This window comes from Protopterus annectens, chromosome 7.part0 (assembly GCF_019279795.1).
Source record: "Protopterus annectens isolate FY-2018-M chromosome 7.part0, PAN1.0, whole genome shotgun sequence".
Classification (NCBI taxonomy): Eukaryota; Metazoa; Chordata; order Ceratodontiformes; family Protopteridae; genus Protopterus; species Protopterus annectens.
Window position 1 is genome coordinate 235,292,664 of NC_056739.1, and position 27,058 is coordinate 235,319,721.

General features: G+C 37.5%; 1 protein-coding gene across 1 annotated transcript in view; it reads right to left on the reverse strand.

Annotated features, from left to right (window-relative positions):
- The window catches only part of LOC122805921 (vomeronasal type-2 receptor 26-like), a 45,242-nt gene extending 18,577 nt beyond the window's left edge, over positions 1-26,665 (reverse strand). The window contains exons 1-3 of the mRNA XM_044076165.1: positions 26,449-26,665; positions 24,484-24,620; positions 19,334-19,457 (exon numbers count right to left, since the gene is read on the reverse strand). Of these exons, the coding sequence (XP_043932100.1) occupies positions 19,334-19,457; positions 24,484-24,620; positions 26,449-26,665 (478 nt within the window). The remainder of the gene's footprint in view (positions 1-19,333; positions 19,458-24,483; positions 24,621-26,448) is intronic.
- Positions 26,666-27,058: the final 393 nt, after the last annotated feature.

Consider the following 27,058-nt stretch of genomic DNA (forward strand, 5'->3'; position numbering starts at 1 on the left):
TGTACTCAGAGCCCTTGGTTAACTTCATACTGTTTACATACCCTCTCAAACACATGAATGAAACTATCAAAATTATCCCCCTCTTTAAACTGCGGAAAGAATTTTACTGACCTTTTGTGCTTCTGGGGTCCAGTTACTCCCTTCCCCATTACCTCCATGACTCTGGTGAAGAGTCAGCATCTCATTCTCATGCTGACTCTGCCTCTCTTGTTCCTCAGCTTGCAGGTGTAATGGGTTCTCATTCTCCTCAGCCTGCAAACATCACAGTCTCTCATTTGCTTCTAATTCCACATGCCTGGCCTCCAACTCAAGTCTCTTTAGCTCCAGCTAGATTTTTAAATCCACTGCAGAATGGTTGAGCTGTCCATCCTCTGAGGGAATTATATCTCCACTACTAGTCTGATTGTCCTCCTGGTTGCTGTTTTCTAATGCAGCTGTAACCAAGACTGCAATCAGGTCTGCCATAGTCAGATTTCCATGCACTAGTCCCCTAGCCTGACACATTTCCGCCAGCTGGCTCCTTCTCAGCCTTCCATACTCCTCTGCTGACATGTTGCATCTCACCCTGACTAACTAAGCTAACAAAAGAAATAAAACAATTGTAATCTTGACTCTGAGTATTCACTGCATGGCTGTTTTAGAGTGCAAAACACCTTCAAAGCTCACTGCATGCAAGCTACAGGATTCACTCTACCCACACCACTACAAGCCAATTAGTATCTGCCAGCTATTAAATATGTGATGTGAATATCCCGTCATTGCCAAACCAATTAATATGTGAAGATATCCCAACCACTGCCACCAATTAGTATGTGATGCCCGTGCCCTGACCCAGCAATCAAGGAGCCTCAATCCTCACCACTAACACCAGAGAGGGCACCTCACATATGAGGAAAGGATAACAAATACACACAGTAAAGTGCAATTTCCCTTAAGAGCACTCAGAGATCACAGTCAGTCCAGGGCTGGTCGCTCTCTTGCTCCCCAGTTCCCCAATAAGACTACGCACTGGCACATCTATAGGGTCCAGATCTCAGCCTAGTGGGCAAGCTAAAATCTCCAGCACCCTGTCTGTCCAACCAGTGCTTCTTGTTCCTGCCCAAGTAGCTGACACACACACACACTTTGAGATAAGAGTTTATACAGACACTTCTGGAGAAGGCTGGCACAGGTTCTCTAGCTGTGCCCCTTTTCCCAGACTATACAGTAGTACCAGCTGCCACCACCCACTAATAATTATCAGCTACTCAAAGGCCCTTAAAAGTGTGTCCAATTATTACTGTGCAATATTATTATCCAATTGGTAGATGTGACTAAACAGTCAAAGCTTATTTGGAGTGACCTGGACAGTAAACTCTATAAATATGCAATGTAATCTAGAGCTTAGACTATCTCTTCACAAAACCAGCCACAGTTAAAAGGTTTCAAAATATTTAATAATAAATAATTAAAACCACAAGACAATACTTTCTACTACACAGTCAGTGCTAGTCAAGAGTTCAGAGATCACACAGAAATACTTAAAATAAATCAGTAGTAGAGTTCTGACATCACAGAAAAAACACTTAGTCTAATCTTTCTAATCTTCTAGCTATTGCTAAAAGAAAACACACTTCTAAAATAACTTACTTACATAGAGCATAAGGCCATGCTGAGATGGATTTTCAAGACATAAATCATCAATGTCTTCTGGCTCTCTCTGTTTAAATTGAAACTGCAGTTCTGATAAAACATTACATCATTTCACACTTTCCTGGTGTTCCCAGGCAGACAGAAACTGCATTTACATTATTTTACACATAGAGCAATAAAAGACACTCCACATCTAAATTCTGGTCATTAACTTTAGTCTTAAAACAATAGACAGGAAGCCTTCATCTAGCCGGACTGGAGGTGACTTTAGATCAAAGGGTCACAACATGCTTTTCCTGGGTCAGTAGAGAGCACTGTTGCCATATTTTTGTAACAGCATTTTTTTCATTTAAGACAACAAGCCTGTAGTTCAACGTTTATATTTACAAATGATAGAACTATCTGCACAATTCTATCTGACTAGGCTGGCAGGCTTCACTCATCTCTACCAGTATTCACACAGGGTACCACAGGACCTGTGAGCAGTACCAAAAAGTAGGCAAGGCAGGAGACAAGGTCAAAGCTCCTTTGATATCTTTTCCTGTGATTGAGGAGCCATTTCAGAGAGGGTGGCTATAGATATTGTGGGGTCTCTTATTACTCCAAGTTCCACAGGCAAAAATTATATTCTAGTGGTAGTAGATTGTGCTACTAGATGCCCTGAGGCTGTGGTTCTGTCCTCCATAGAGGCAGAGAAGGTGGTAAATGTTTTGCTAGAGATTTTCAGTGGGGTAGGTTTTCCAAGAGAATTACTGACTGTCAGAAGTGCCAATTTCATGTCAGACCTGCTGACTTGTCTGCAGGAGCACTGTGGGGTGAAGCACCTAAAGACAACCCCCTACCATCTTCAGACTAAAGGTCTTGTGGAGGGGTTAAACTCTACACTAAAGACCATGCTACAGGCATTTGCAGAACAGTTTAAGAAAGAGTGGGACAAATATTTGCCCCATCTGTTATTTGCTTACAGAGAGGTACCCCAAGAATCCACACGTTTTTCACCATTTGAGTTTCTGTATGGGCATAGGCTGAGAGGGACCTTTAGATATTATTCATGATGAGTGGGAGGGTGGGTCTGAATCCTATAAGGAGTCTGGTCTGTTGTGGCAAATGTTCTAAACCACAGAACAAGGTTTAGAGAGCTCATGGACTTGGCTCAGAAGAACCTAGCAGGAGCCCAACAGCAGAAAAATGTTTAGTATGATGGAAATGCTCAAGCTAGAGTGCATGCTGGGGGATAGCAGGTGATGGTTCTTTTTCCTGTCAGACACAAAAAGCTGCAGGCAGCTTGGGAGAGATCCTTCAAAGTGGTAAGAAAGGTCAGTGATGGTAACTACGTGGTAGAACTGCTAGGCAGGAGGCAGGGGCCTAAATTGTACCATGTTAACATCATGAAACCGTACCATGATTGGGAGGTCCTGGTCCTATTTGCAGTCGGTGGCAGGAGGACTCTGAGGGGGATCTATGGCTACAGGGAGCCACCCAGCAAAATATCAAGTTGTTAAGGTGAAGTTTAGGATTGCAGGCATATGACATGACAGTACAACACAATAATGGGGTCAGCAATGCCAACGCAGATGGGCTCTCTAAACAGGGAACGGGGTAACATATTCCCAGATAGGCTTATTTCTCTTGATCCACATTTCTCAAGGGTCACTTGATAAACTAGATTGAGTCTTCAAAGGCGGGAGAGGTGTGATGATAGGAGGTACTGCCAGCCATGCCAGGAGATGTGCCATTTTTGCATCAAACTGATTTGTACAGATGCTTGTGCTGAAAATGTATTTCTGATGTTTGTTTGCGTTAAAATGTATTAACAGTGCACCCAGTTGGATTGAAAAGAAATGTGCATGTATTATTGTAACTGAATTAAATGTATATGTTTTAATAGAGGATACTGGGACAGTAGATGTTAACCAGCTAGCTTACTTTAAGAAAATTAAGGGAAAAGTAAATGAGCTGCTAAACCATTAAAATTGCACCCCACAGTGCTGAATAGAACTGGAGATGGTGGGTCTTGAAGAAGCATTTGTTTGTTAGCTCAGTAAAAAGAGGGGAAGCTCCAGGCACTGCCATAAACATTTATATGTGCATTGTAGCTGTCTATGCTAAATTCCTGTTTCAGCTTCAAAGTGGGATACTGTAAGAGCCTAGAGTCAGGAGACCAGATGAGGTCATTCTGCAAGCCATCTTGTATATTATATTTTACACAGAGTAATCTCTGATAATTGAGTATTCTCTTTTGGGGAACCCAACTAGAAAGACTGCTCACATATTTCATTGTGCCTTGCTCTATCAAGTTAAGTTATTAGGTAATAGTAGTTATCCTAGATTCAATCAAGGAAATGATGAAGCTTAGTTTAGAGATCATTTTCTTTATTTGTATGAATCTGTCCATCAATGTTATTTTCAATGTTCCGTGTGATGTGAACTCTGTTGTTTACTGTACATATATATTCAGTATTTTCATGCTCTTCTATTATTACTAAATATATTTAAAACTTTTATTGTGGTTGCATGTTGTAAAAAGTAGTTAACCTTTGACAGTGCTTATATTTATTTGATGATATTGTGTGGGCCACTCTAGAAGGCCTAGCTGTCTTGGTCAAATACTTCCATTTGTATTATTATTAATATTATACAGTATAATTGGATACCCTTTGTTAAGGGCCTTAGAATAGCTGATTGCATCTGGTGGTGGCGATGATTACCTTATACTCTGAGCAGAAGGTGACACAGCAGGTAAATCTGTTCCAGCTTTTCCCAGGGGTGTGTGTGTTTGTGTGTGTGTGTGTGTGTGTGTGTGTGTGTGTGTGTGTGTGTGTGTGTGTGTGTGTGTGTGTGTGTGTGTGTGTGTGTGAACTACTTGGAGTAGGAACACCAAGTACAGGACTTACAGAGAGGGTGCTGCAGGTATTGGCTTGGACACTCAGCTGAGGACCTAACCCTACAGCTGTATCAGTGGGGAGTCTTACTGGGGACCTGGAGGGAGAGAGATAGAAAGATCCAGAGCCAGACTGAGTGTGTTCCCTGTGTGCTAAGGGAAGTTGTGCTTGATGCAGAGAGGTCTGCATCTGGAAATAATTAGTGTATTCATTTGTATTCCAAGTGCACATCCCTCTCCAGTGTCAGAGGTGAGGATTCAGGCACCTTGATTACTGGCACAGCATGGGGACATCACAAGTAACCCTTTCAAGTACTGTTTCAAGTCCAGCAGCCAGATTAACACTTTTTGCCAGTCTATCAGTAACTACAGCAAATGTTTCATAACAGACTTTCAGCAGCTCACCAGTGCTTTTGCAGATCAAAGACTGTAAACTCCATACAGAATAAGGCCATAGCTGACAATACTACAGTTACTCCTTACAGAGTAGACCTTTCGGTAAGACACATACAGAAAATAGCCAGAACAGATGCTCTCTACATACAGTAATTACAGCTGTTTGAAAAATTGCAGAGCACCAGTGTTTACTTCAGAAAAAGCCTCAATGAACATTAACAGATCAGCACTATATCAGAAAATCTACAACCTTCAACAATGTTCCTTTGGAAAATTAAAAAGACATTATCCAGTTAACAACAACGCACTTATCCCCACAAACTTTCTAGTTTCCAGTGCGATGTTACACAGCCAAGGTTTAAAAAGTGTATGAGCTCTGTACTAGTTATGGCCATGTCATTAGAGTTATATGTTGTTTTAGACTTCAGTAACAAGATTTTATGTAAAAATAAAGATGCTACAGAATGTTAAGATAAATAAATTCCAGTTCAGCTGACATTATTAATGAGCTCAGAAAGACATATCAGGTGTGGTCAATGAGAAAAAAGGGTAACCATATGCATTTATGTTGTGTAGGGTATATGAGAAATGACAGTCAAGGGGGCGTAGCCAAGATGCCAGTCTGACAGCAGCAGAAATCCATAGTTCTGCTTAGATTTTAATATCCTGACAGGAATATACTTTAATTTTTAGAAAAATCTCACTAAAAGTATACTAAAAGATAAAGTAACATAGGTTCTTTATTATTTTCTAAAAATTAATACATAGTCAAGAGAATTTTTTAATTATTCCTGTCAAGTAGTTTTTTACTGGAGATCTCAACATGAGCAACTTGAAGAACCCACACAAGGTAAGTGCAGTGAAGAAAGAATTGCATCTTATAATATCAATCATCCAAGAACTGTCACTAAAATGGACACAAGTGAAAACAAAATGGATATTATCAAACAAGAATGCAGTAAACAGCTGGAACTTTTAAATGGAACAGTAAAAAGCAATCTGAACAGATTCTTGCCTTGGAGGAAACAATAACTGACCTAGATACTAAAGTGACAGGAAATTAACTCCATAATGATTTTTTTCTGAAACAAAACACCAGGCTGATTGAGAAACTGGAAGACCTTGAAAGTAGATCAAGGAGAAATAACATAAGGATATATGGAATTCCTGAGAAAGAAGAAGGTGCTAACATGATTCAGTTCCTCAATAAGTGGTTTTCGTCAGCAATAACATGTCTGAATCCTTCTCTTTTGGAATTGAGAGGGCTCATCAGTCCCTGGCATATCCAGCTTCATCTATGAGTTCATCTAATCCCAGGTCTATAATAGTTAGATTTCTTTCCTCACAAGACAAGGACTGCTGCAATCAGCTTGGACTAATTCCCTTATTAAGATGGGTTAAAACTGGCTGCACCTCTACAGTCATATCCAGAAGAAAAAAGTGTGTTTCTCTAATTAAGTCCTTGAAAAAAGCCAATATTAAAGCTCAAATTCTTTTTTATTACAAGAATAAAAATCACCTTGCCAGAAGGAGTGAAGATCTCCGATTCCCTGCAAGATGCAGTAGAATGTATCCAAAAGAAGAAAATATTGTCGGACAGAGAAGAAATGGAATGGTCATCCCAGAGTTTGAAGAGACAGGCAACAAAAATGGATGGTCTGTGGAGGAAGGAGCAAACAAAAATAAGAAACTAAAGGACAAATGAATAAATTCCTTCTAATTCTAAATGCTTTGTTTTATGAATTATAATATATTTGATTCTGGAAAATCTCTATACTGTAAGGTAATGTGAATCAAATTCATTATTAACTTTCTCTTATCCTTTCTATATCTACTTTTAATTACATATAGTACTAAGTATTTAAATAACATTCTCTCTCTTTCCCTCTCTCTTCTTTCTTCCTATTCTTTTTTGTTGCTAATGTTCTTTTTTCTCTCTTTTCCCCACTGTAAGTACTTTACATACTTTTCCCTTTTAAATAACTACAGATGATATATGTCTTCTAATTCTTCAGTAATAGTGTAATTTGACTTAATACCAAAGTGCACTTTTTTTCTAGTGGGTCAGTGGTGAGGTAACAATATGTTTCTGATTAGTGTTTCTAACTAGATGTTTTAGAATCTTTGTTTAGACACATATAGACATTAATACAGTACATTAATGGTGTTTTATAGATAGCTAAATATAAGTTTTGTATATATTATATATATATATATATATATATATATATATATATATATATATATACATATACATACTAGGTTCTTTTTTTTCTCTCCCTCTTTCTAGTCTGGTTAACTGGTGAGTAAATGATTGAAATGTTATAAAATGTTTTCTGATTTGGGGCAGCTGTTGTTACTTCTAAATAGCTGTTTTATATGAAAAAGTTAAATTTTTCATGATGCTGATGTTTTGTGAGAAAACTGGTGGTCTGCAGGACTGTTCTCATTGTGGAGATTCGTGACATGCACTGACAAGGCAGCTTGAGTGGCTTTTTTGCTTCCTGTAAACTCTAAAAGCTTCAAGATTTGATTTTCCACTGACAATGCTTTTTTCCTCACTAGAGACAGCCTCTGCTGTGCATGAGACTATTTAGATACTTTTTAACAAGTTTATAAAGCTGAAGCTTGAGGAAATAACAATGGTGAGATCACTTGACCTTTGGAACTTGTTAAATGGCTGTATTTAGAATTATTTTCTCTTGAAATTCTGTTATCCTTCACTTAGATACTTTAAATGGTAAATAATTAGTTCTGATAAAAGTGTTCAACTCCTGTGGAAATACTTATGTTCTTTTATAGATGCATACACTCTGCAGATTCAATGACACTTTTAATTACTAAATAACATCAACTGAACTAGGACCTGCATTAGAAAACTCATTATACATATTAACATCAGACTTATGTTACATAACTAAACAGAGGGCTGTGAGGCTATTTTTGTAATAAGTGTTTGATATATATATATATATATATATATATATATATATATATATATATATATATATATATATATATATATATATATATATATATATTCAATAGATCCTTACATGAAAAATGTTGGATAGATGACTGACAAAATGGTTAAAACATCTGACATTTCTTGAAAAATCTTGGAAATATAAACAATCTTTTTAACCATCAGCTTTTAATGCTTATACATACTTTGATCTAATGTGTATTTCTGACATATCTACTTATCAGAAGTGCTATTATTATATGTGACATACTCATATAGTTTCAGTTATATTGGATATTCTCATTCTAATGAATATTTCATGGACTCAAATTTCTTTATTTCATAATGCTTTTCTTTTTTGTTTTTATACTATATTCTAAGCAGAGATGGATAGTTTGTGTCTTTTGATGTTGGAAAGGTGGTGGATGGATGGCTTAGTTAAGTTTTTATCTAAACCAGAAACTTTATGTTTTATGTATGTTTATAGGTTGGTACTAGGCTATCGGCCCTAGGGCCTATACAAGCCTAGCCATAATAATTCCCTGGCTATTTTTCCCACAATATTTACTTCCCTGGACCCCTGTCTAGCAGGGTGACTGATGTAATCCTGGGGTGAATTTCCTATCTCCCATCCAATCATCAAGGTTCATTTTGAAGAAGGTCAAAGAGGAACGCTGCTTGACATGTATGGACAGTCTATTCCAGAGTCTGTGGAGACTCTGGGTCAGGAACCTATCCCTCCAGCATGTTTTGTTCATTGTGATGACAAGGTTTAGATCCCTGGAGCATGTGGCACTGAGGGATTGGGATTTCTTTAAGTGTAGCATGTCCAACAGCTCTGGGTTTGACATGGCCTTGTATGTTAAGCAGAGATCACCTCTTAGTAGATGATATGTGACAGAGTACAGCTGAAGTTTTTTTAGATGATCAGCACAGGACATCTGCTTTAGGCTTGTGATTTTTTTAGTGAGGTATTTCTGCGACCTTTCCAGTTGTTGCAGATGTCTTTAGAGGTACATACCAAATGGGGAGTTGTATTCAATAATGGGTCTAATGAGGGATGAGTACAGTGGGACAATGACCTCCTTTATTTTTCTGGATGAAAAGGCCTTAGTGATCAGGTGTGCCACATCGAAGGATTTCCTGACTGTTGTGGTGATGTGGTTATCAAAGGTGAGACCACTGTCCACCTGTGTCCCTAAGTCTCTTATCACAGTTTTGGTATTTAGTGTACTGCCACCTATGTGGTAATTCATGGGTACATGTTTTTTTTCCCAAAGGGGAATAACTATACATTTTTTGGGATTGAGCTTGAGACCATGGCTCTGGCACCAAGCATCTGTTTCTGTAAGGCCCTTTTGTAGAATATCCACATCATTTGGGGATTCAATAATGGCTCCCAGTTTGCAGTCATCTGTGAACTTTGTTAGCCAGAGTCCCTTAGTGTTGGCCTATACTTCAGAGAAGTAAATGCCAAACACGAGCGGACCCAGGACTTAATGCTGAGGTACTCCACTTGTCACTTGTCTGGAGCTGGATTTGGAGTCGGCTGCTTTGACAGTGTGGGTTCTGTCATTAAGCCAGTTGGCAACCCATCGAGTGATGTAAAGAATAATGCCCAGCTTAGTAAGTTTATCTATGATTCCAGAGTGTGGGATGGTGTTGAAGGCCTTGGCAAGGTCCAGATGGGCTGTGTGGACCTCCTTACCCTCGTTCACAGCTCTGGAGACTGATTTGAAGAAGTCAATCAGGTTCAGGAGACAAGATCGGCCCTTCACAAACCAAAACTGAGTGGGGTCCAGTGTTTTAAGGTTGCCAATGTCTTTGTTTATAAGTTCCATGATAATACGTTCCATGGCCTTGCAGGTCAGGCTCACCAGACTAATGGGGCGGTAGTTCCCAGGATCCAAGGTGGATCCCCCTTTGTGGAGTGGGATAACTGTAGCTGTGTGCCACTCAGTGGACACGAAGCCTGAGGTGAGGCTATGATTAAACATGACACTTAGGTGAGGTGCCAGTTCATTTTGTAGTTCATGTAGTACACAACCTGAGATGTCACCTGGTCCCATGGATGCTGTATTCTTAGCTTTGGACAGTGTGGTTTTTACCTGTGTGCCCATTATTACCAGAATTTGGAATCTTTCTGTATTGAGATGGGCAATTCAGGGGGTGAGGGGGGGATGAAGTTGGCACTGAATTAATCTGCCAGGATATTGCCAATATCTTTGGGATCAGTATATTTAATGCCATTCTGCTGTAACTCAGAGCAGATCTGAGGACTGCCATTTAGATTCTTGACATAGTTATAGAATGCCTTGTGGTTGTCTTTGGAATCTTTGGCAATTTTATTTTTGTAACTAGCTTTGGAGACTTTTATGAGGGATCTCAGCTTCTTACTGAGGCTGGTAAGAGAGTTTTTTGCACCCTGGGATTTTCCTCTTTTCTGCAACGATTTCTTCCTTTTGTTGTAAAGTTTGTTTATGGCAGGGGACCACCAGATTACTTTCCTTTCTTTGGAGGAGAGCATCCTGGTTCTATTTGGGATGGCAGAATTCATTCACAAGTGGATGTGCTCATACAGTGCCTTAGTGTAGGATTCAGCAGTCGAACTTTCAGTTCCTGTCTGCATGGGTGTCCTGAAGTTTGTCACTTCTGACTTGAGTAGCATGAAGTTGGCTTTGGAAAAGTTTTTTTATGGGGGTTTTCTTACTGGGGGTGAGGGAGGAATGTGGATGTCAAGGGTGATTAGCTTACTGTCAGACCTGACCAACAAGGGGGTGACCATAGGTGTGGAGCATCGATTTCCCATGTTGGTAATGACCAGGTCTAGGATATTGGAGCCTCTGGCGGGACTATGGATTAGTTGATCCAGGGAAGTGGAATTTATGAATTCCATGAACTGTTGGGCAAAGGTGTTGGTACACGAGTAGTTTTCCCAGTTAATGGCATGGTAGTTGAAATCACCCAGTAATAGGTTGTTTGGTTGTATCTTAATATTTTCCAGTATGTTTAGAAAGGTGTAATGAGAATCTTGGGGCATGGTGGGGGATCTGTAGCAAGCTACAATTTGGATTGCAGTCTTACCTAGTGTTAGTTGCACCTGGAGAATTTCAGATGCATTGTGTTGGGCAACTAGCTTGGTGGTGTGAATATCCTTGGTGAATATGGACACTCCTCCACCTTAATATTTCGGTCTTGGTTTGCTGGCTAAAAGGTGTGGAAAGAGTTGTAGCCTGGTATTGCAGGGGTGCTCTATAGAACCTTGAACCAGGTTTGAGTTACTGCACAGATATTGATGTTCTCCATTTTTAGGAGTGCCTCGAGAGACTGCATTTTGAGGTTTTGACTTCTAACATTGAGTAATATTACCTTCAGATTTTGCATGCTTGTGCCTGTTACGGTGGTGGTTTTGTCCTTTGAACTTTGCCTAAAAAAGGCACTATAGGGGTGGCAAGAGCCTTAGCCATTAACCTGAATCCCAGGGCTGACAGGTGCAGACATCTGTGGCAAAGCATCATGGTCTCTGTTGATCATGTCATCTCAGGAAGACAGATACTGGATCCCCTTTGAATGACACCAGAAGCTTAGCCAATTGTTGAAGTCAATCATTTTGTCCTTATACTGTGGTATCATTCTGGGTGAAGGCAGGATGTTACTCATGGCTAGGGTCATACCTGCCTGGGCTACATGATCCGAGAGCTCTTCCATGTCTCTTTTCATATAGTCCAGGGAGGTACATCTCGAGTCATTTACTCCAACATGGACAATGACATAGTCATATTTGTACTTGTTGTGGAATGACTTGAGTACATGAGTTATATGGCAGATCCTGGCACACAACAGGCAGCTGACTGTAATTTTCTCCTTGTTCAGCCTGGTGAGTGGGTTATCAGTGTGCCTGACTATAGAGTCAACTATGACTAAAGTGTTGGGTACATTGTCTTGCCTTAGGGGCTGTTGGGTGGTACACTGATGTTGTGAGCTATGTGACACTTTGGTTGTGATTTGTGTTTGCATTTCAACTTCAGAGGTCCTTGTTGCCTCTGCAGGGTACTGTTAAGGGCCTTCACATATGAGGGTTTAGTGTTGCTATGTGAGGGTGTTGGTGGTGTGGGTTTAGAAGGGATATGTGTTGCTTGAGGTGTAGTGTGGGTGTTAACCTTATCCTCTTGACTGTCTAGCACAATCTTGGGTGGAGAGAGCTTTGCTTCCAGTTTGGCTATGTAAGTGCATCTCTCACAGGTTGTAGTGTTGGGTGGTAGGAGTAGAGGGTTGTCTGTGTACATGAGGCAATTGCTGCATTGCCCCAGTATGCCCAGATTCACCAGGTGGACAGGAGAAATCACCAGAAGCTGACCCTTGGACATGCCTGGTTTGGTGCATTTTTTGTAAAGTACAAGAGCTGTTTTCCCTTACCTTAGCAAGGTACTTTGCAATTATAGGCCGTTTAGTGCCTACTATTAATTTCTCCTTATTAACAAGGAGAGTTGAGTGCTTGTATCAGTTTAAGGCTTCCTAGTGCTTTCCAAAAGTTTTAGAACAGATGCTAGTCATAGGGATGCTTAAAGGTAATATGAGAAAAATGGTTTATCCTAAACACTGTAGTGTGCACTAGATGAGTTAGATGTAAAAGTAGGTAACTTAAGTTTTACCTGTCTAAAAAGTTAAGTTTTAGTGGAGAGTCACTATTTTTAAAACAGCAAGATAGATTGAAAGGGGCTGGTCACTTTTGTATTCTGATACTATGGAATACAGAAGGATGGCCAATAAATTTAAATTTATTTATTTTTTAATTTTTCCTGAGCAGAGAGGAGAGAGATATATGGTCAAATTAACATAAGGGGCAGGCAACTAGAAAGGCAGTGGTGTTTACAAACAAAACACTAACTGGATAGGAGGTTAATGCAGTTAAATAAAAAAAAAGACAAAAAAAAAGAAAACAAAGAACACAAATCAAAAAAAAAAAAAAAAAAAAACATAAATAAACAAAAATAAACAAAAAAAAAAAAAATAACCCTTCCCCAGTAGTAAGTGTAGCAGAGTCTGGCTGAGCCTTACTAGTAAAGATGTGGTTGTAAATAGTTTTGGTTTATGTTATACATCTATGATAAGTAAGTTTTCACTAGGTTTCAAGTCAACACAGAAGAAATGTTTTCAGTACACAACCATGTTGTTATCATAAATGTATAAATGTTTATTATTAAAAAAATTATGGTTTTTGAACAAATGTCAAAAAGCTGGTTTGCTTTTAAATATATAAAAAAAATAAAAAGCACAGATCATCTTTTTACAGGAAATCCATCTATCAAAAAAAGACAAAAATACTCATTTCATGGCTATACCATTCTGGCTGATTCATGTCGAGAGAAATGGGCACTCCAGACTGGAAAAATACCCATACTATGCCAGGAATTATAGATAGAATATCAGATAAAGATGGGATGCTAAACATGGTTATTTTGGAAATCAATAAGAAGTATTATACTTTGATTACTACATACTGAATACCAGGACTAAGTACTAAATATGTTGACAAATATCTGGACCTGATTACTTTAAATGCAAAAGGGGAAATTATAGCAACAGGTGATTTTAACTGCCTATTATCAGGCAATGATACTTCTAAAAATGGCAAAACAAACTAACATCTCAAGCCAATAAGTTAAATAACTTTACAAATCAGACGAACCTTAAAGGTATACATGGTCTAAGAGAACATTATTCCTTATTCTATAATCACTATTCATATCGGTTTGGTACACAAAATAAACATAGATGAGGTCTTTGTATCAAATAACATGTGACATATCTAAAATGGCATGTTCACTTTCAGACCATAATGCTATAAACTTTGCATTAACTATACATACAGATAAATTAAGATTTCTACAGAGAATTTCTGCTTACATAACTAAGTTAAAAGACTTTAGGGAATGGATAATGAAAGAAATAGACATGTTTATGGAAAGAAATGATAATGGTTCGATGACTGATACTATACTATGGGACACATTTAAAGTTTATATATATGGTATAATTAAATTGTGGTACCTTAAAAAAGGAGAGAGTGGGACAAATAACTTTTAGACTTGAAAAAATAGACATGATAAAAATGGATGCAAAACCAAATAAAGTAGCACATAATGAAATTACTTAAATCAAAAATACTTAGAAGTTCTGAATCATAAAGTAGCCATAAACCTGGAATAAATGAAATTACAATATTATGCTGTAAATCCCAAATATCGCCAAACAATAGTGGTAAGATCCAAAAAAGTAAACAATCAAAATCTTATTAATGAAATTAAATATAAAAGTGATGGTTCAGTTAAGAGTACATCTAACTCAATAGGCATTTTAGAAGTGTTAAAAAATTACTATAAAGATATAAATAATAACACACCACTTTTGGAGACAGATAATGTAATAAATACTTTTATTCAAGAAAATATAACTACTAAGGTGTCAGGGCAACACAATAATATATTAAATAAACAAATAACACTAACAGAAGTAAAAGATTAAATAAAAAAAATTAAAAGATAATAAAGCTCCAGGACTGGATGGAATAATTCCTGAATTATATAATATTTCCCTGAATATATAATAAAGAAAATGATGAGTGTCTTTACTATGGTTAAGCAAGAATGCATAACACCCACATTGTGGAAATAATCAATTATCTCCCCCATTTTAAAACAAGGTAAGGACCCCAACTCTTGTGATTCATATAGACCAATTTCATTACTAAACAATGATTATAACATTTTCATGACAATAGTAGCTAATAGAATAAAGAAAATATTACCTAATCTAATACATAATGACCAGGCAGGGTTCATTCTTCATAGAAAAGTGCAAGATAACTTTATTAACTTTCTATCATTAATAGACAAAGCATGCAAATACAAAAAAAACAGCTAACTATTATCAGCCTGGACATAGAAAAGGCTTTTGATTCTATTAGTTTTATCTACAAAAAATTCTGATTGGTTTTGAATTCTCCTCAGACTTTATCAACTTATTAATGAAAATTGATAGTGGGGTACAAGCTTATGTGAAAATCGGATCATGTGTATCCTCACCACTAGAAATCCTCAAGGGAATTAACCAAGGTTGTCCTTTGTCACCATTGTTGTTTGCTCTTTCAATGGAACCTTTTGCTGCATATATCAGAAACAAGCAAAATATAAAAGGCTTTCAAGTAAATAAGGACTATTGTGCTAAGATTCATTCATTTGCTGATGACATGTTGTTTACATTGGGGGATATTGATGGTTCTTTGCATGATGTTATAAATACCTTAAGGAAGTTTGAAAGAATTTCAGGCTTTAAATTTAATCATAATAAATCCAAAACATTACCAATTAACAAAAAGATCAACAAAAACATAAAAGAGAATAGCCTGTTTAATTGGGAGAATGATGTATTAAAATATTTGGGTGCCAGTATAAAGAGTACATGGAAAGAGTTTGTTAAACTAAACTACAATAATTTAATAGCCACCATTAGTGAACTAATCAAAAGATGGAATAAAATGTTCTTCACAATGGAGGATAGGCTCTCATTAATTAAAATGATAATTTTACCTAAACGTTTGTTTTATATACAGTCATTGATACTACCCCTCCCAAAAATGTATTTAAAACAATTAGATTCCATGCTACTTATGGTGCTCTGATTTCCTCCCACATACCAAAGACATGCTGCAGGTGAATTGAACACTCTAAATTGGCCCTAGGTGTGAGTGCGTGTGTGTGTGCCTTCTGTGGAAGGTTGGGCACCGGGCTGGCAACTCAACGCCATAAAACTCCACTGCCAATCATGAGTGGACAGGTGATCTGCTGTGGCGATCCCTAACTGGGAAGAGCTGAAAGAAGAAGAAGAAGTAGATTCCATGCTACTTAAATTGTTATGGTTCCCCTTAAAACCTAGGATTGCATTTAAATAACACATTAGAGCTTGGAACAATAATGGGATAGCATTCCCTAGCTCTGCCTTTATTCCAAAACAGTTATAATTAATATAATATTACATTGGATATCACCTACCTATATATCTGACTGGGAAATAATACATGAGATTCATATAACTGACGTCAGAACTATAAAAAAATAAATTTAAGGAGCAATACAGAATAAGTAGAGTGCATTGGCTTTTACATGATTTTTTTTTTATTTAATAAGAAGTTTGATCATTTTTCTTATGGCATTAATCAAATATTTAATAACTTCAAAAATATAATTGATAGCAATTGCAACATCAAGCAATTCCTATTTGTTATATTCCCTGTAGCATACTCCCCTGATTGCCTAGATTCTTTCAACATCAATGTAATGCAAAAATTAAAGGAAAATGACTGGATATTCTGACATCAGTTTATTGAAAGTAAGAGTATTAAACCACTAAACTCTTTTCTATGTAGTTTTGATAATAGTCAAGACAGTTGGTTGCATATACACTCATTATGGCAGTTTACAGAAAACAAAATGAGAGTATCAATCAACCTAGAGACTGAATCTATACCTAGTTTGATCCAGCTTTTTATTAGGTGTCTTGAAAAGACAGATGATCAAAAATAAGTATCTCACCTATCTATAAGATACCAAGAGAAGACACTCTAAAGTTTGACTCAGATTTTTGGAATTACTATATAAAGATTAATGGAGAAAAAGTATCTGATTAATACAAAACAATTGTTATTGAAATCTATGTATGGTACCTCTTCTTCATTATATTGGAGATTGCATACATGGAAATTTATGAATAGGAGTTTCTATACTCCACATAAAATAAATCTTCTACTCAAAATCAGTGAAAGCAAATGCAAATGTGATGAATTACTAGAGGCCAATTGGGTTCACATGTTCATTGAATGTAGAAATGTTGCTCAATACTGGAAAGACTTCAAATATTTTGCAAATACTTTATGGTATGATAACTGTCACATTTCTAACTCAGTTCTATTCAATGTTCCTGTATCTAATGTAATACCTAAATGTCAGATTCAGCTACTCTGGCCAATTCTTGCAATTGCCAGAAAAGTTATTACTTTGAAGTGGAAAAAGTAAACAAGGTTTGATGTTTAAAGAATTTCTTAATTTAGCAAAAGTTGTTTGTAAAAAAGATCTGCAAACCATTTGTTATAGAACTCATAACATTACTCATAAAAAACAGCATGGGAAAAATTGGAAAACCTTTTGAACAAATACTGATAACTTCTCATGGATAAAATGATTGTTTATCATGGATGAATGTAAATATTGTAAATAGTATTGTGATTGTTTTATTGTATTTGTTATATGTACATTTGTGTATGTTTATAATGAAAACAAATTAAAAATGTTTTTGAAAAAAAAAAGAATGTTAAGTTTTGACAGACGGTTTTGCATTTGTTGGAAATAACGTCATATTATAACTACTACTGTGGTAAAAATATTCTTGGGTTAATGTTTTCCTTTTTTAAGTTATTATCTCCTGTTTTATTAATGACACAAAGGTTTAGATCATTGTTAGAAGACTCCTCTTTCACTGTAATTCAGTGTCAGTGGAGAAAGAAAGAATGGCTGCCATTGAGGATTTTGAGCTGTTAGGTAGAAGGGGTCTGTGACTGAATGTGAGGTCTTAGTGATCTGTACAAGTTTTCAGACAAACATGGGACACATCTGACAGCACATATAACTAAAAGACTGATGGGTCAGTTTTCCTTGCACCATTTTAAAAATTGTGTAGGCATATGTACATGTGTGTGCATTTGCACCTGTGTGAGATCAATGATGTGCCATTATGTACTCTTTTATTTTATTTGTTAATTACTCAGATTTTTAAAACATGCCCTTTTTATCTGTCTTGTGAGTTCACACTTAACTGTGCTGCTCTGTTTTTAATCACTGTAGCTCTTCATAATTGCCCATATTGTGATTTTAAGTGTAGCTCTTCATAATTGTCCATATTGTGATTTTAAGTGTATCATTCAAGTTTTTTTAGAAAGATATTTGTTGCAAACTATGTCAGAAGCAACCTGTATTAAGAATGTTCATATGGAACCAATTACTTTTTTACTGGAATTCATCAGATAGACTGCAGTTGCAATAATAGCTTCTTAAGATTCAGAGATTAAGTTACAGTTGCAATTTTGTTATCCTGGGCCATTGTAATTACTCATATATGTAGCACAATGTTATGATATTTCCAGTTACTGTATGTTTTGACTTTTCTTGTAAAAACATATCTTATACAATTGCCAGTCAAATGAGGAATCATGAAATCATGTATATATTTAAGCTTTTACAACAAACATGGTGTCTGCTAAATGGTTTCACTGGAAATCTGGAAACTGAATATTATAATAATCAAAGCTGTAAGTGTGGTAAATTGCAGGAGCCTGCTTGAAACATCCATGCTAAGTTTAGGCATTCATTTAATCAGAAAATAACTCCCCAAATGCAGTCAGGTGTTTTCATGATGCAAATGTGGAGACATCACCTTTATAAAGTACTCTCTCAAAAGCAATGTATATAAAAAAGATCTATGGCTGACATTTGCTGTATGTAGATCACATGACTCATGATGGTCCCTGGTACCACTGGCCAAGGTAGAAGATTAAATGAGCATTTTACACAATTTCTATGATGTAGGATGAATAGGGCTGATGCAGAAATAAACTTGTCCGCTAGCAACTCCAAAGCCAAAGCTGCAGACAGTAGCACTGTTAGGATGCATGCACTTCAACATACTGTAAAATTTGTTATGATTATTATTTAATGCTATACTTTAGATGGGAAGGTCTCTGGAACAACTTGAAACTACAGAAAGTGAAGCAGTTAATTAGTTCTTGAATCAATCATATGGCACTGTCATTCAGGAAAAAGGCACATTTGGACATCTTTCAGCTCTACCTTTCAGTGTATTTAAAACATCAGTTAAGTATAATACATTCTACTGTAGATGCACATTTTGTGAGTGCATACATACATGGTGGGACTGTAGCTCATGCAAAAGGCATAATTTATCTTGTCATCGCTGTGGATACTGCTGCACAAGACAGCAGAGTGTTGTGATATTGTATAGTGACATTCTAGACAAGTTTAATTATAAAAGGTTTTAGATGAATATTGGGGGGACTTTATTTTCATCAACACAAAATATAATAAGGAAGAAATTGTGCCAGTCTAATAAAATATTTAAGTAATGCAAATAAAAGATAGGAAATAAGGGAAAATGTGACTAGCAACCTGATAAATGATGGAGGATTGCTATTCTGATATAGTGCTGCATTCCTGTAATTGTAGACAATCATTCCATAACTACAAACTATGTAAGTTTTTAGCAAATAGGAGTTATTTTCCTTCAATGTTGTGCTTACACAGTGGAGATGATTACTGTCATTTGTTTCTGCATTCAGCATTGCACTTCATATATGTTGTATCTTTTTATGTCTGACATCAAGGATGACTCACCAGATTGGTTTGAAATTTCCCCATCAGAGCATGGCACACACTCATAGCAACAGACTGGCATTCCCTGAATTGGGGCTTTACGATACCCTGGAGAGCAAAACTCACTGCAAACTGAAGAGGGAGCCTGCAGAAAACAGAGGCCAAATCAAGTACTTTAATAAACCTGAAGCAGGTATTCTGGTAAATTTCTGTACAGCTTAGATAACAGATAATTTTCTTCTTTCTGTAAAGAAGGGTATATGAGCAACCCATTTATCTGTCAGGCTATCCTAATTACATATCCACATACTGCTATATAATAGAGATGTTTATCTGGCATGGATTGCATATATCTTTAGGTTCATAGGTAGGTACTAGTCTATCGGCCCTAGAGCCTATATAAGCCTAGCCAAAAAATTCCCTGGCTTTTGCCACTCAAGAAAGTTATTTTCCTGTACCCCTGTTGAGCAGAACCACAGAGGTGATCCCCGGGGTGAATTTCTTATTTCCCATCCAATTGTCTAGATTTCTCTTAAAAAGGGTTAATGAGGGGCTTTGCTTGATGTGAATGGGTAGTATGTTCCAGAGTATGGAAAGTCTCTGGGACAGGAATCTATCCCTCCAGTATGTGGTGGCAAGGTTCAGGTCCCTGGAGCATGTGGCATGGAGAGATTTTTTTTTTTTTTTTTTTTGTGTAGCATGTCCAACAGAACTGGGTTTGATATGACTTTGTAAGTTAGGCAGAGGTTGCCTCTGTATAGACGATAAGCGATGGAGTAGAGGTGGAGTTTTTTGAGGCGGTCTGCATATGGCATCTGTTTGAGGCTTGTAATCCTCTTAGTGAGGTATTTCTGTGGCCTTTCCAGTTGTTGCAGATGTCTTGCAAGGTATATGCCAAATGGGGCGTTGTACTCAATGATGGGTCTGATGAGGGATGAGTAGAGAGGAACAATGACCTCTTTTTTTCTGGAGGAGAACCCTTTAGTGATGAGGTGTGCCATGTAGAAGGATTTCCTGACTACTGTGGTGATGTGATTGTCGAAGGAAAGACTAGTGTCCACCTGTTTCCCAAGGTCTCTTATCACACTTTCGGTGTTAAGTAGGCTTCCATCTGTGTGGTAGTTCATGGGTACAGTGTTTTTCCCAAAGGGGAAGACAATACACTTTTTGGCATTGAGCTTGAGGCCATGACTTTGACACCAAGCATCAGTCTCGGTGAGGTCCCTTTGTAGAATGCCCACATCATTTGATGATTCTATTATGGCTCCCAGTTTGCAGCCATCTATGGACTTTGTTAGCCAAAAACCTGCTGTATTAGCCTGGACTTCTGGTGGGGGTATGGACTAGCTAATCCAGGACACTGGAATTTATGAATTCCAGAAAGCGTTCAGCTAATGAGTTAGTACATGAGTAGTTTTCCCAGTTGATGGTGGGGTAGTTGAAATCACCCATTATTAGGGTATTGGGCTGTACCTTAATATTATCCAGTATGTCGAGGAACGTGGAGTAGGCATCCTGGGGCATGGCAGAGGATCTGTAGCAAGCTACAACCTGAATTGCAGTCTTGCCCAGTGTCAGTTGCACTTGGATAATTTTGGATACATCATGTTGAGTAACTAGCCTGGAGGTGTGGATATTCTTAATGAATATGGACACTCCTCCAACTTTAGTGTTTCGGTCCAGGTTAGGTGGCTGAAAGGTGTGGTATGAATTATAGCTTGGTAATTCAGGGTGTCCTCTGGAACCTTGAACTGGGTCTCTGTTACTGTACAGATGTCGATGTTCTCCATTTTAAGGAGTGCTTCGAGTGAGTGCATTTTGAGGTTTAGACTTCTGGCATTGAGTAGCATTACCCTCAGTTTTTGCTTGCTTGTACCTGCTATGGTGGTGGGTTTGTTATTTGAACCTTGCCTAAAAAAGTCACTATAGGGGTGGTAAGAGCTTTAGCCAGTATCTGGAATCCCAGGGGTGACAGATGCAAGCCATCTCTGGCAAAGCATCGTGGTCTGTCAATCATGTTGTCCCAGGCAGACAGATACTGGATATCATTATATACTTATCATCAGCCTATTTACCCACATCTATTATGCATTATAAATTCCTCAAACAATTGGAATTGTTCTAAAAGACTATAATAGTCGTGAGGGTAACTGCAAACACTAAATGTGACAATTTTGTCAAACAATTCCTGATATCTTTTCATTATTTACTATTGTGGCAATAAAACAAAAGTAGAACTGCAACCAGCCAGCTGGAAAACTACTAAAATAAATTGATTCTTTATAACTAATCTAAAAAAGATAAAACTTGATGAAATATTGCTAAGTTATAAAACTAGCAAATCCTAAAAGAAATCTACATTTCCTCATTGGATTTTATAATTAAGACAAACTTTTATGATGCCTTTAAAATGATCTCAGAACTAGAGAAACAACAAGAACTCACAGAAACTATCCAATCCTCTATTTATGAACAAACATAATCAATCAAGAGAATTACAATATCCTTCTGAAATGTATGGAAAATAGTAAATACAACTTGGGGGAACCATTAAAACTGAAATCAAGAATATATGCAGGTCTAGTTCATAGTAAAACTGGAGAATTTGGCTTTTGTGAATCGTGGCTTCACCACTCATTATGATGCTTATTTCCTAGTCACTCTCCTAAATCACCTTGTGCATCCAGTCAGGCAAAACAGTTCAGGCCCAGGATGACTTTACATGCTTCCATCCAATTGTTACTGCTTGCATTAAAGAAAGGGAGGGTGCTACTGTGTTTTCTATGTCATAAAATATTACTCCAGAGATGGGATACGAGTTGAAAAATAAATGTGTCCCTCGAGTGCAGTGGGTCTCATCTGTTAATATGAGCTTCAAGTCTTTTTGAACATATGTCAAGTGTGTGTGTGTATTTCTGTGTATCTCTCTCTCTCTCTCTCTCTATATATATATATATATATATATATATATATATATATATATATATAGTCTACTTTAAAACACTGACATGCAAAACACCGACGACGAGAACACAGAGACCGGAAGATCGACAACTGAGATGACCGACAGTTTAAAAGCACAAAACTTCACATGCCCAACAAACCACAATCCCGACAATCAACAAAACAAAACAAATACCTTTTCTGAAAAACACACACACAACACAAGCACAACAAAAAACTTACAAACCTACACTAAACCTTACATACACAACTACCTATGCACTAACCTTAACCCAAACCCTAATCCTAAGGTACGTCACTATCGCACACTCACCTAACCCGCGCCCTAACCTTAACTCACTTAAACCAGCCCTAACCCTAAAGACTGTCACTATCACACACTTACGTTACCCGCACCCTAACCCTACCTCACTTAAACCCCCCATCCCTAAAGTCTGTCACTATTACATACTCACCTTAACATGTCGGTGTTCTCAGGGTCGGGCTTTTAAACTGTTGGTTATCTCAGTTGTTGATCTTTCGGTCTTGGTGTTCTCGTCCTCAGTGTTTTGCATGTCAGTGTTTTAAAGTTGACCCATATATATATATATATATATATATATATATATATATATATATATATATATATATATATATATATACTTTACAAGCTCTAAGTTTCAAAACTTCAAACTGCAAATGTTCTAGACCATAAGATCAAAGTTTTGAAACTTTGAAATTGTAATTAAAAAAATAAAAACAAAAAAACATTTTTTACATTTTTTCAGGGGGGAAGCCCCCCCCCCTGCACCCCCCACATCTCCTGCTAAATAAATACACCAACTCTGAGATTGCACTACAGCGAGTAAAACAGTAAATTTCCTGTTACATGCTGTATGTCAATCTCCATTCAAAACATTCGAAGTTTCAAAACTTCCATCTTATGGTTTCGACCATTTGCAGTTTAAAGTTTTGAAACTTCGAGCTTGAGAAGGGAATCCATATATATATATATATATATATATATATATATATATATATATATATATATATATATATAGATGGATATAAACACAAACACCTATATGTGTGTGTGTGTTTGTATAAAACAAATTGCTTAAGAAAATAAACTGTGCATGCTCCCTGTCTTTTTTAAGATCATTTTATCCTTATGTATACATGTATACCCTTCATACATGCCAGCCCTCAGCCCAATGACACATTTGTTCCTCTTTGTGGGCACAAAGCTCAACCAGGCTTTCTTGCCTCCAGAGAGGTGTGATTTGATTATGGCAGTCATCTGTATGGATATGAGATTTTCCTCCCTGGCCCCTGGAGCTCATAGCTCCCTCATTGTCACTCTGAGGGATGTTTAGGCTTTAAGTTTTCTGATGGAGGATTGTGCAAGTTTCCCTCCAGGACTCTGTTCTGAGCTATGCTGCTAAACAGTGGCAACATGTCACTCAGACTCAATGGGCTGCACCATCCAGAGCTCCCATTAGATGTTGCTCAAGTGACAGGTCAAGCTGCCAATCTCTTGGACAGGTGAGCCATGTGCTGCTCAGTCCCTGTTATCTGCCTCTATCACTCCAGCTCTCTTGCCCACTAAGTGAATTCAGGTCATCAGGGTCACAATAAGGACTTCCCTCCTTCTATGTGATGGGACTGAATCCTTTAAGCCATTTAATGACTGAATCAAAACATGCAAATTAGAAATGTTAAATGTGCATTTCATTCTGCATCAGGGCTTCATCTGACCATTAGATTCATATATACACACACTCATTAGTGCTGACCGTGCTGATCAGGTTATTCTTAATCACACCGGTGGCACTACGTTTTGAGCTGCCATGTCCCATCAAGCTGGACAGTACTTGAAAGGCAAACTGCATAGAGCTTTTCTGCTTTAACTTAACCATGGCACTGAGTTTGCTTCATTCAGTGCCTTGATTAACCACATTCAGTGTGAGAAAATTATTTTAACTATAGGAGAGATGTGAAATTTGATGTTTATTTGCTCAGTTGGAAAAAAAGCAAATCATATTTTTTACTTTTCACTCTAGCCAGCTGCTGCACAGCCTGACAGCAGTCAAGTGCAACCTAATTATTTCACTCTGGTCTGTGTTAATGAACTGAAACCAAACCCACTAATTTGAGCTTAACATCAAAGCATATTGTAGATCAGAGAAGTCATTCAAGAGGTAATTTTAAAAATGTAGGACACCAACAGGGCACCAGTCCAAAAGTTGGAACAGATGGTCACTGCTCAGCCCCCTGTAGAAGACAGCACCACCAAGTCCCTGTAAGGTATTTTCAGCAAATTTCTTGAAAATGTCTCCAAAGGCTGGAGGTGCATTCAGTGCAACTGGAGAAAATACAACAGCTCACTTAAAATTTGAAAAAATGCCTTTCAGATCTGACATTGTAAATGCCAATAAAATGACTTGAGTTTTGCAGCTGTAATTAAACAGTATTAATGCCCCTGCAAATGATGAGTGAGAAGGCAAAGAAAGGGTACATTTGGGAAATAAATTTGGAAATCTGTTCTAAAAGAGAACCCTGGTGTTAAAACGCAAGTTTCCAGGGTTATGTGTACCAGTGACAGGGATGCTGCAGGATGTCAGAAACAGCACTAATAGCTAGAGTGAGTGAACAAAATTTCAAGTTCCCTAAATCACAGTCAAAAAAGTAAATAAATAAGAGTGAATCAAAATCAATTAGAAATAGATTGTGTTTTAATAACAGTGTATATGTATGTGGTCATATGGGAAAGTCTTTTTCTGGCTAAAGTAGGGAAGTGTTCTAAAGTTAAATCACTACTGCAACCACAAGGTCTTCTAGAGTAAAAGACCTGAAAGAAAAGTTACACCCCACCCTCCAATCAGCCCATGGTAAACCAGGGCTTATTTCAGAGTTTTGATTGCATCTCTGCTTACACTCAGCAAACATGAAACTTCAGTAAAGAGTCCTGAGGCAGGGCACAACCTGTCCCGTTTTTAAATCTTCTAAGTATGTCTAAGCTCTATCATCCTAAAGGAATGGGACCTCATAAGTGGCAATAGGTTAACTTAAACTAAATTAAAATAATTATTTGGTAGCCTAAAAAGAAACCACATTAATAATGCTACTCCTTACTATTTACTATGCAATATTTTGGTCATGCAGGGATTAAACAGACACTGAGATAAAAATGGAGTGAAACTGGAAAAGCATCATTATCAACCTCTTCCTTTTCCCATTTTTTTTCATGGGGATAAGGTGTCACATTAATTATTTCCACCTGTCTCAGTTCAGTGTCTACCTCCTACTTTCTTTAGTAGACATACTTGACTGACAAAGGTATTCTCTCACACAATCCATTCTCTTTGCTGGATGTCCTTATTTCCTTTTACCTTCTTTCTTTCTCTCTCAAATTATCATTTGCTTTCCTGCACATATGCTCAGCGCGGGGGTTGTCATAATGGTTAAGGTGTTTACCTCACAGTTATAAGGTACAGAGTTTGATTCTTACCTTTGAAGGGGAATCTGGCTATGCTTAAAATGACCCACAAGAGCAGCTAGCCTTTAACTTTCCCATGAACTATAGTATTCTGTACTGTCTAACCTTCTCTGTAATCTGGCTTCTGTTCTGATGTCATTATTTCGTCTGTCCCATAGTATACACCTGCTATGAGTGTCAAGCATTTCATCCCTATCAATTCTGTCTTCCTTAGCTGCTCTGTCTTTGCTTAGATGTACTGCACTTACCACTGTTTTGTGCAGTTTACTTTTCAGCTTCTTTGGCATTTTTCTGTGTCTCTTAAACGCACACACACACACACACACACACACACACACACACACACACACACACACACACACACACACACACACACACACACACACACACACACTACCACTGACACTTCCTGCCAATGGCTACAGCCCCTCTAATTCCACCTCTGATATCCTCATAATGACTTCACCTCTCTTTAACCCCCTCCAGCATACTCAAAGCTAATATGCCATTCTACTATTTGTTATCCCATCTGAATTTTTAGCTTCTCCCGATTCCACATTTGCTGCCAAAAAAATTGTCATCATCCTAAATTTTGAATTTAATTTCCCTTTAATTTGTTGAAATTCCTGTTATGAATCTTCTTGTAATGCCACATCATTTGCATGCAGCAGCTTTGTTCATCTGACCCTCGTACCTGCTTGATGATGTAGTCCACAACCAGTATGAACAGCAGTGGGTTCTGAGCTAGATCCTGTTGCACCCCTACTCCAACTTGGAAGCTCTGTTTGAGTCTGAACTCTATTTGTACTTGTATTATTGGCCTGTACTAATTTTACCATTTCCAGGACATTGGAACATTCTAGGATTGCCCAAATCAGACTTCTTGTGACCTTGTCATATGTGTTCTCCATATTTAGGAACTACCCATTTGAGCTCTTCCAACATTTCTAGCTTCTTATCCACAAACTATCTCACTGCAAACATTGGGTCAATTGTGCTGCATGCTGACTGAACTGCTTATTTTGCCACCTATTTTCTAACACTCTGATACCCTCAGGCACTATTATGCAGTGTGATAGGAGTCTTATGGCACTCTGATGTCCACAGGTGTACCATTTATTAGTGAACAGGCATAGGCTCCTGCTTAACTCTCTGCTGCTATCGATCCTCCCTCTAGATCTGTGCTTTTTGAGCAGCTGTTTGATATTAGGGACTTTCTTGTTCACAAATGTAAATTGTACTCCAATGTTCAGTGTCAGTGTTCAGTTCACTTGATAAGGCTTCAGGATTTCTTAAATGATTGT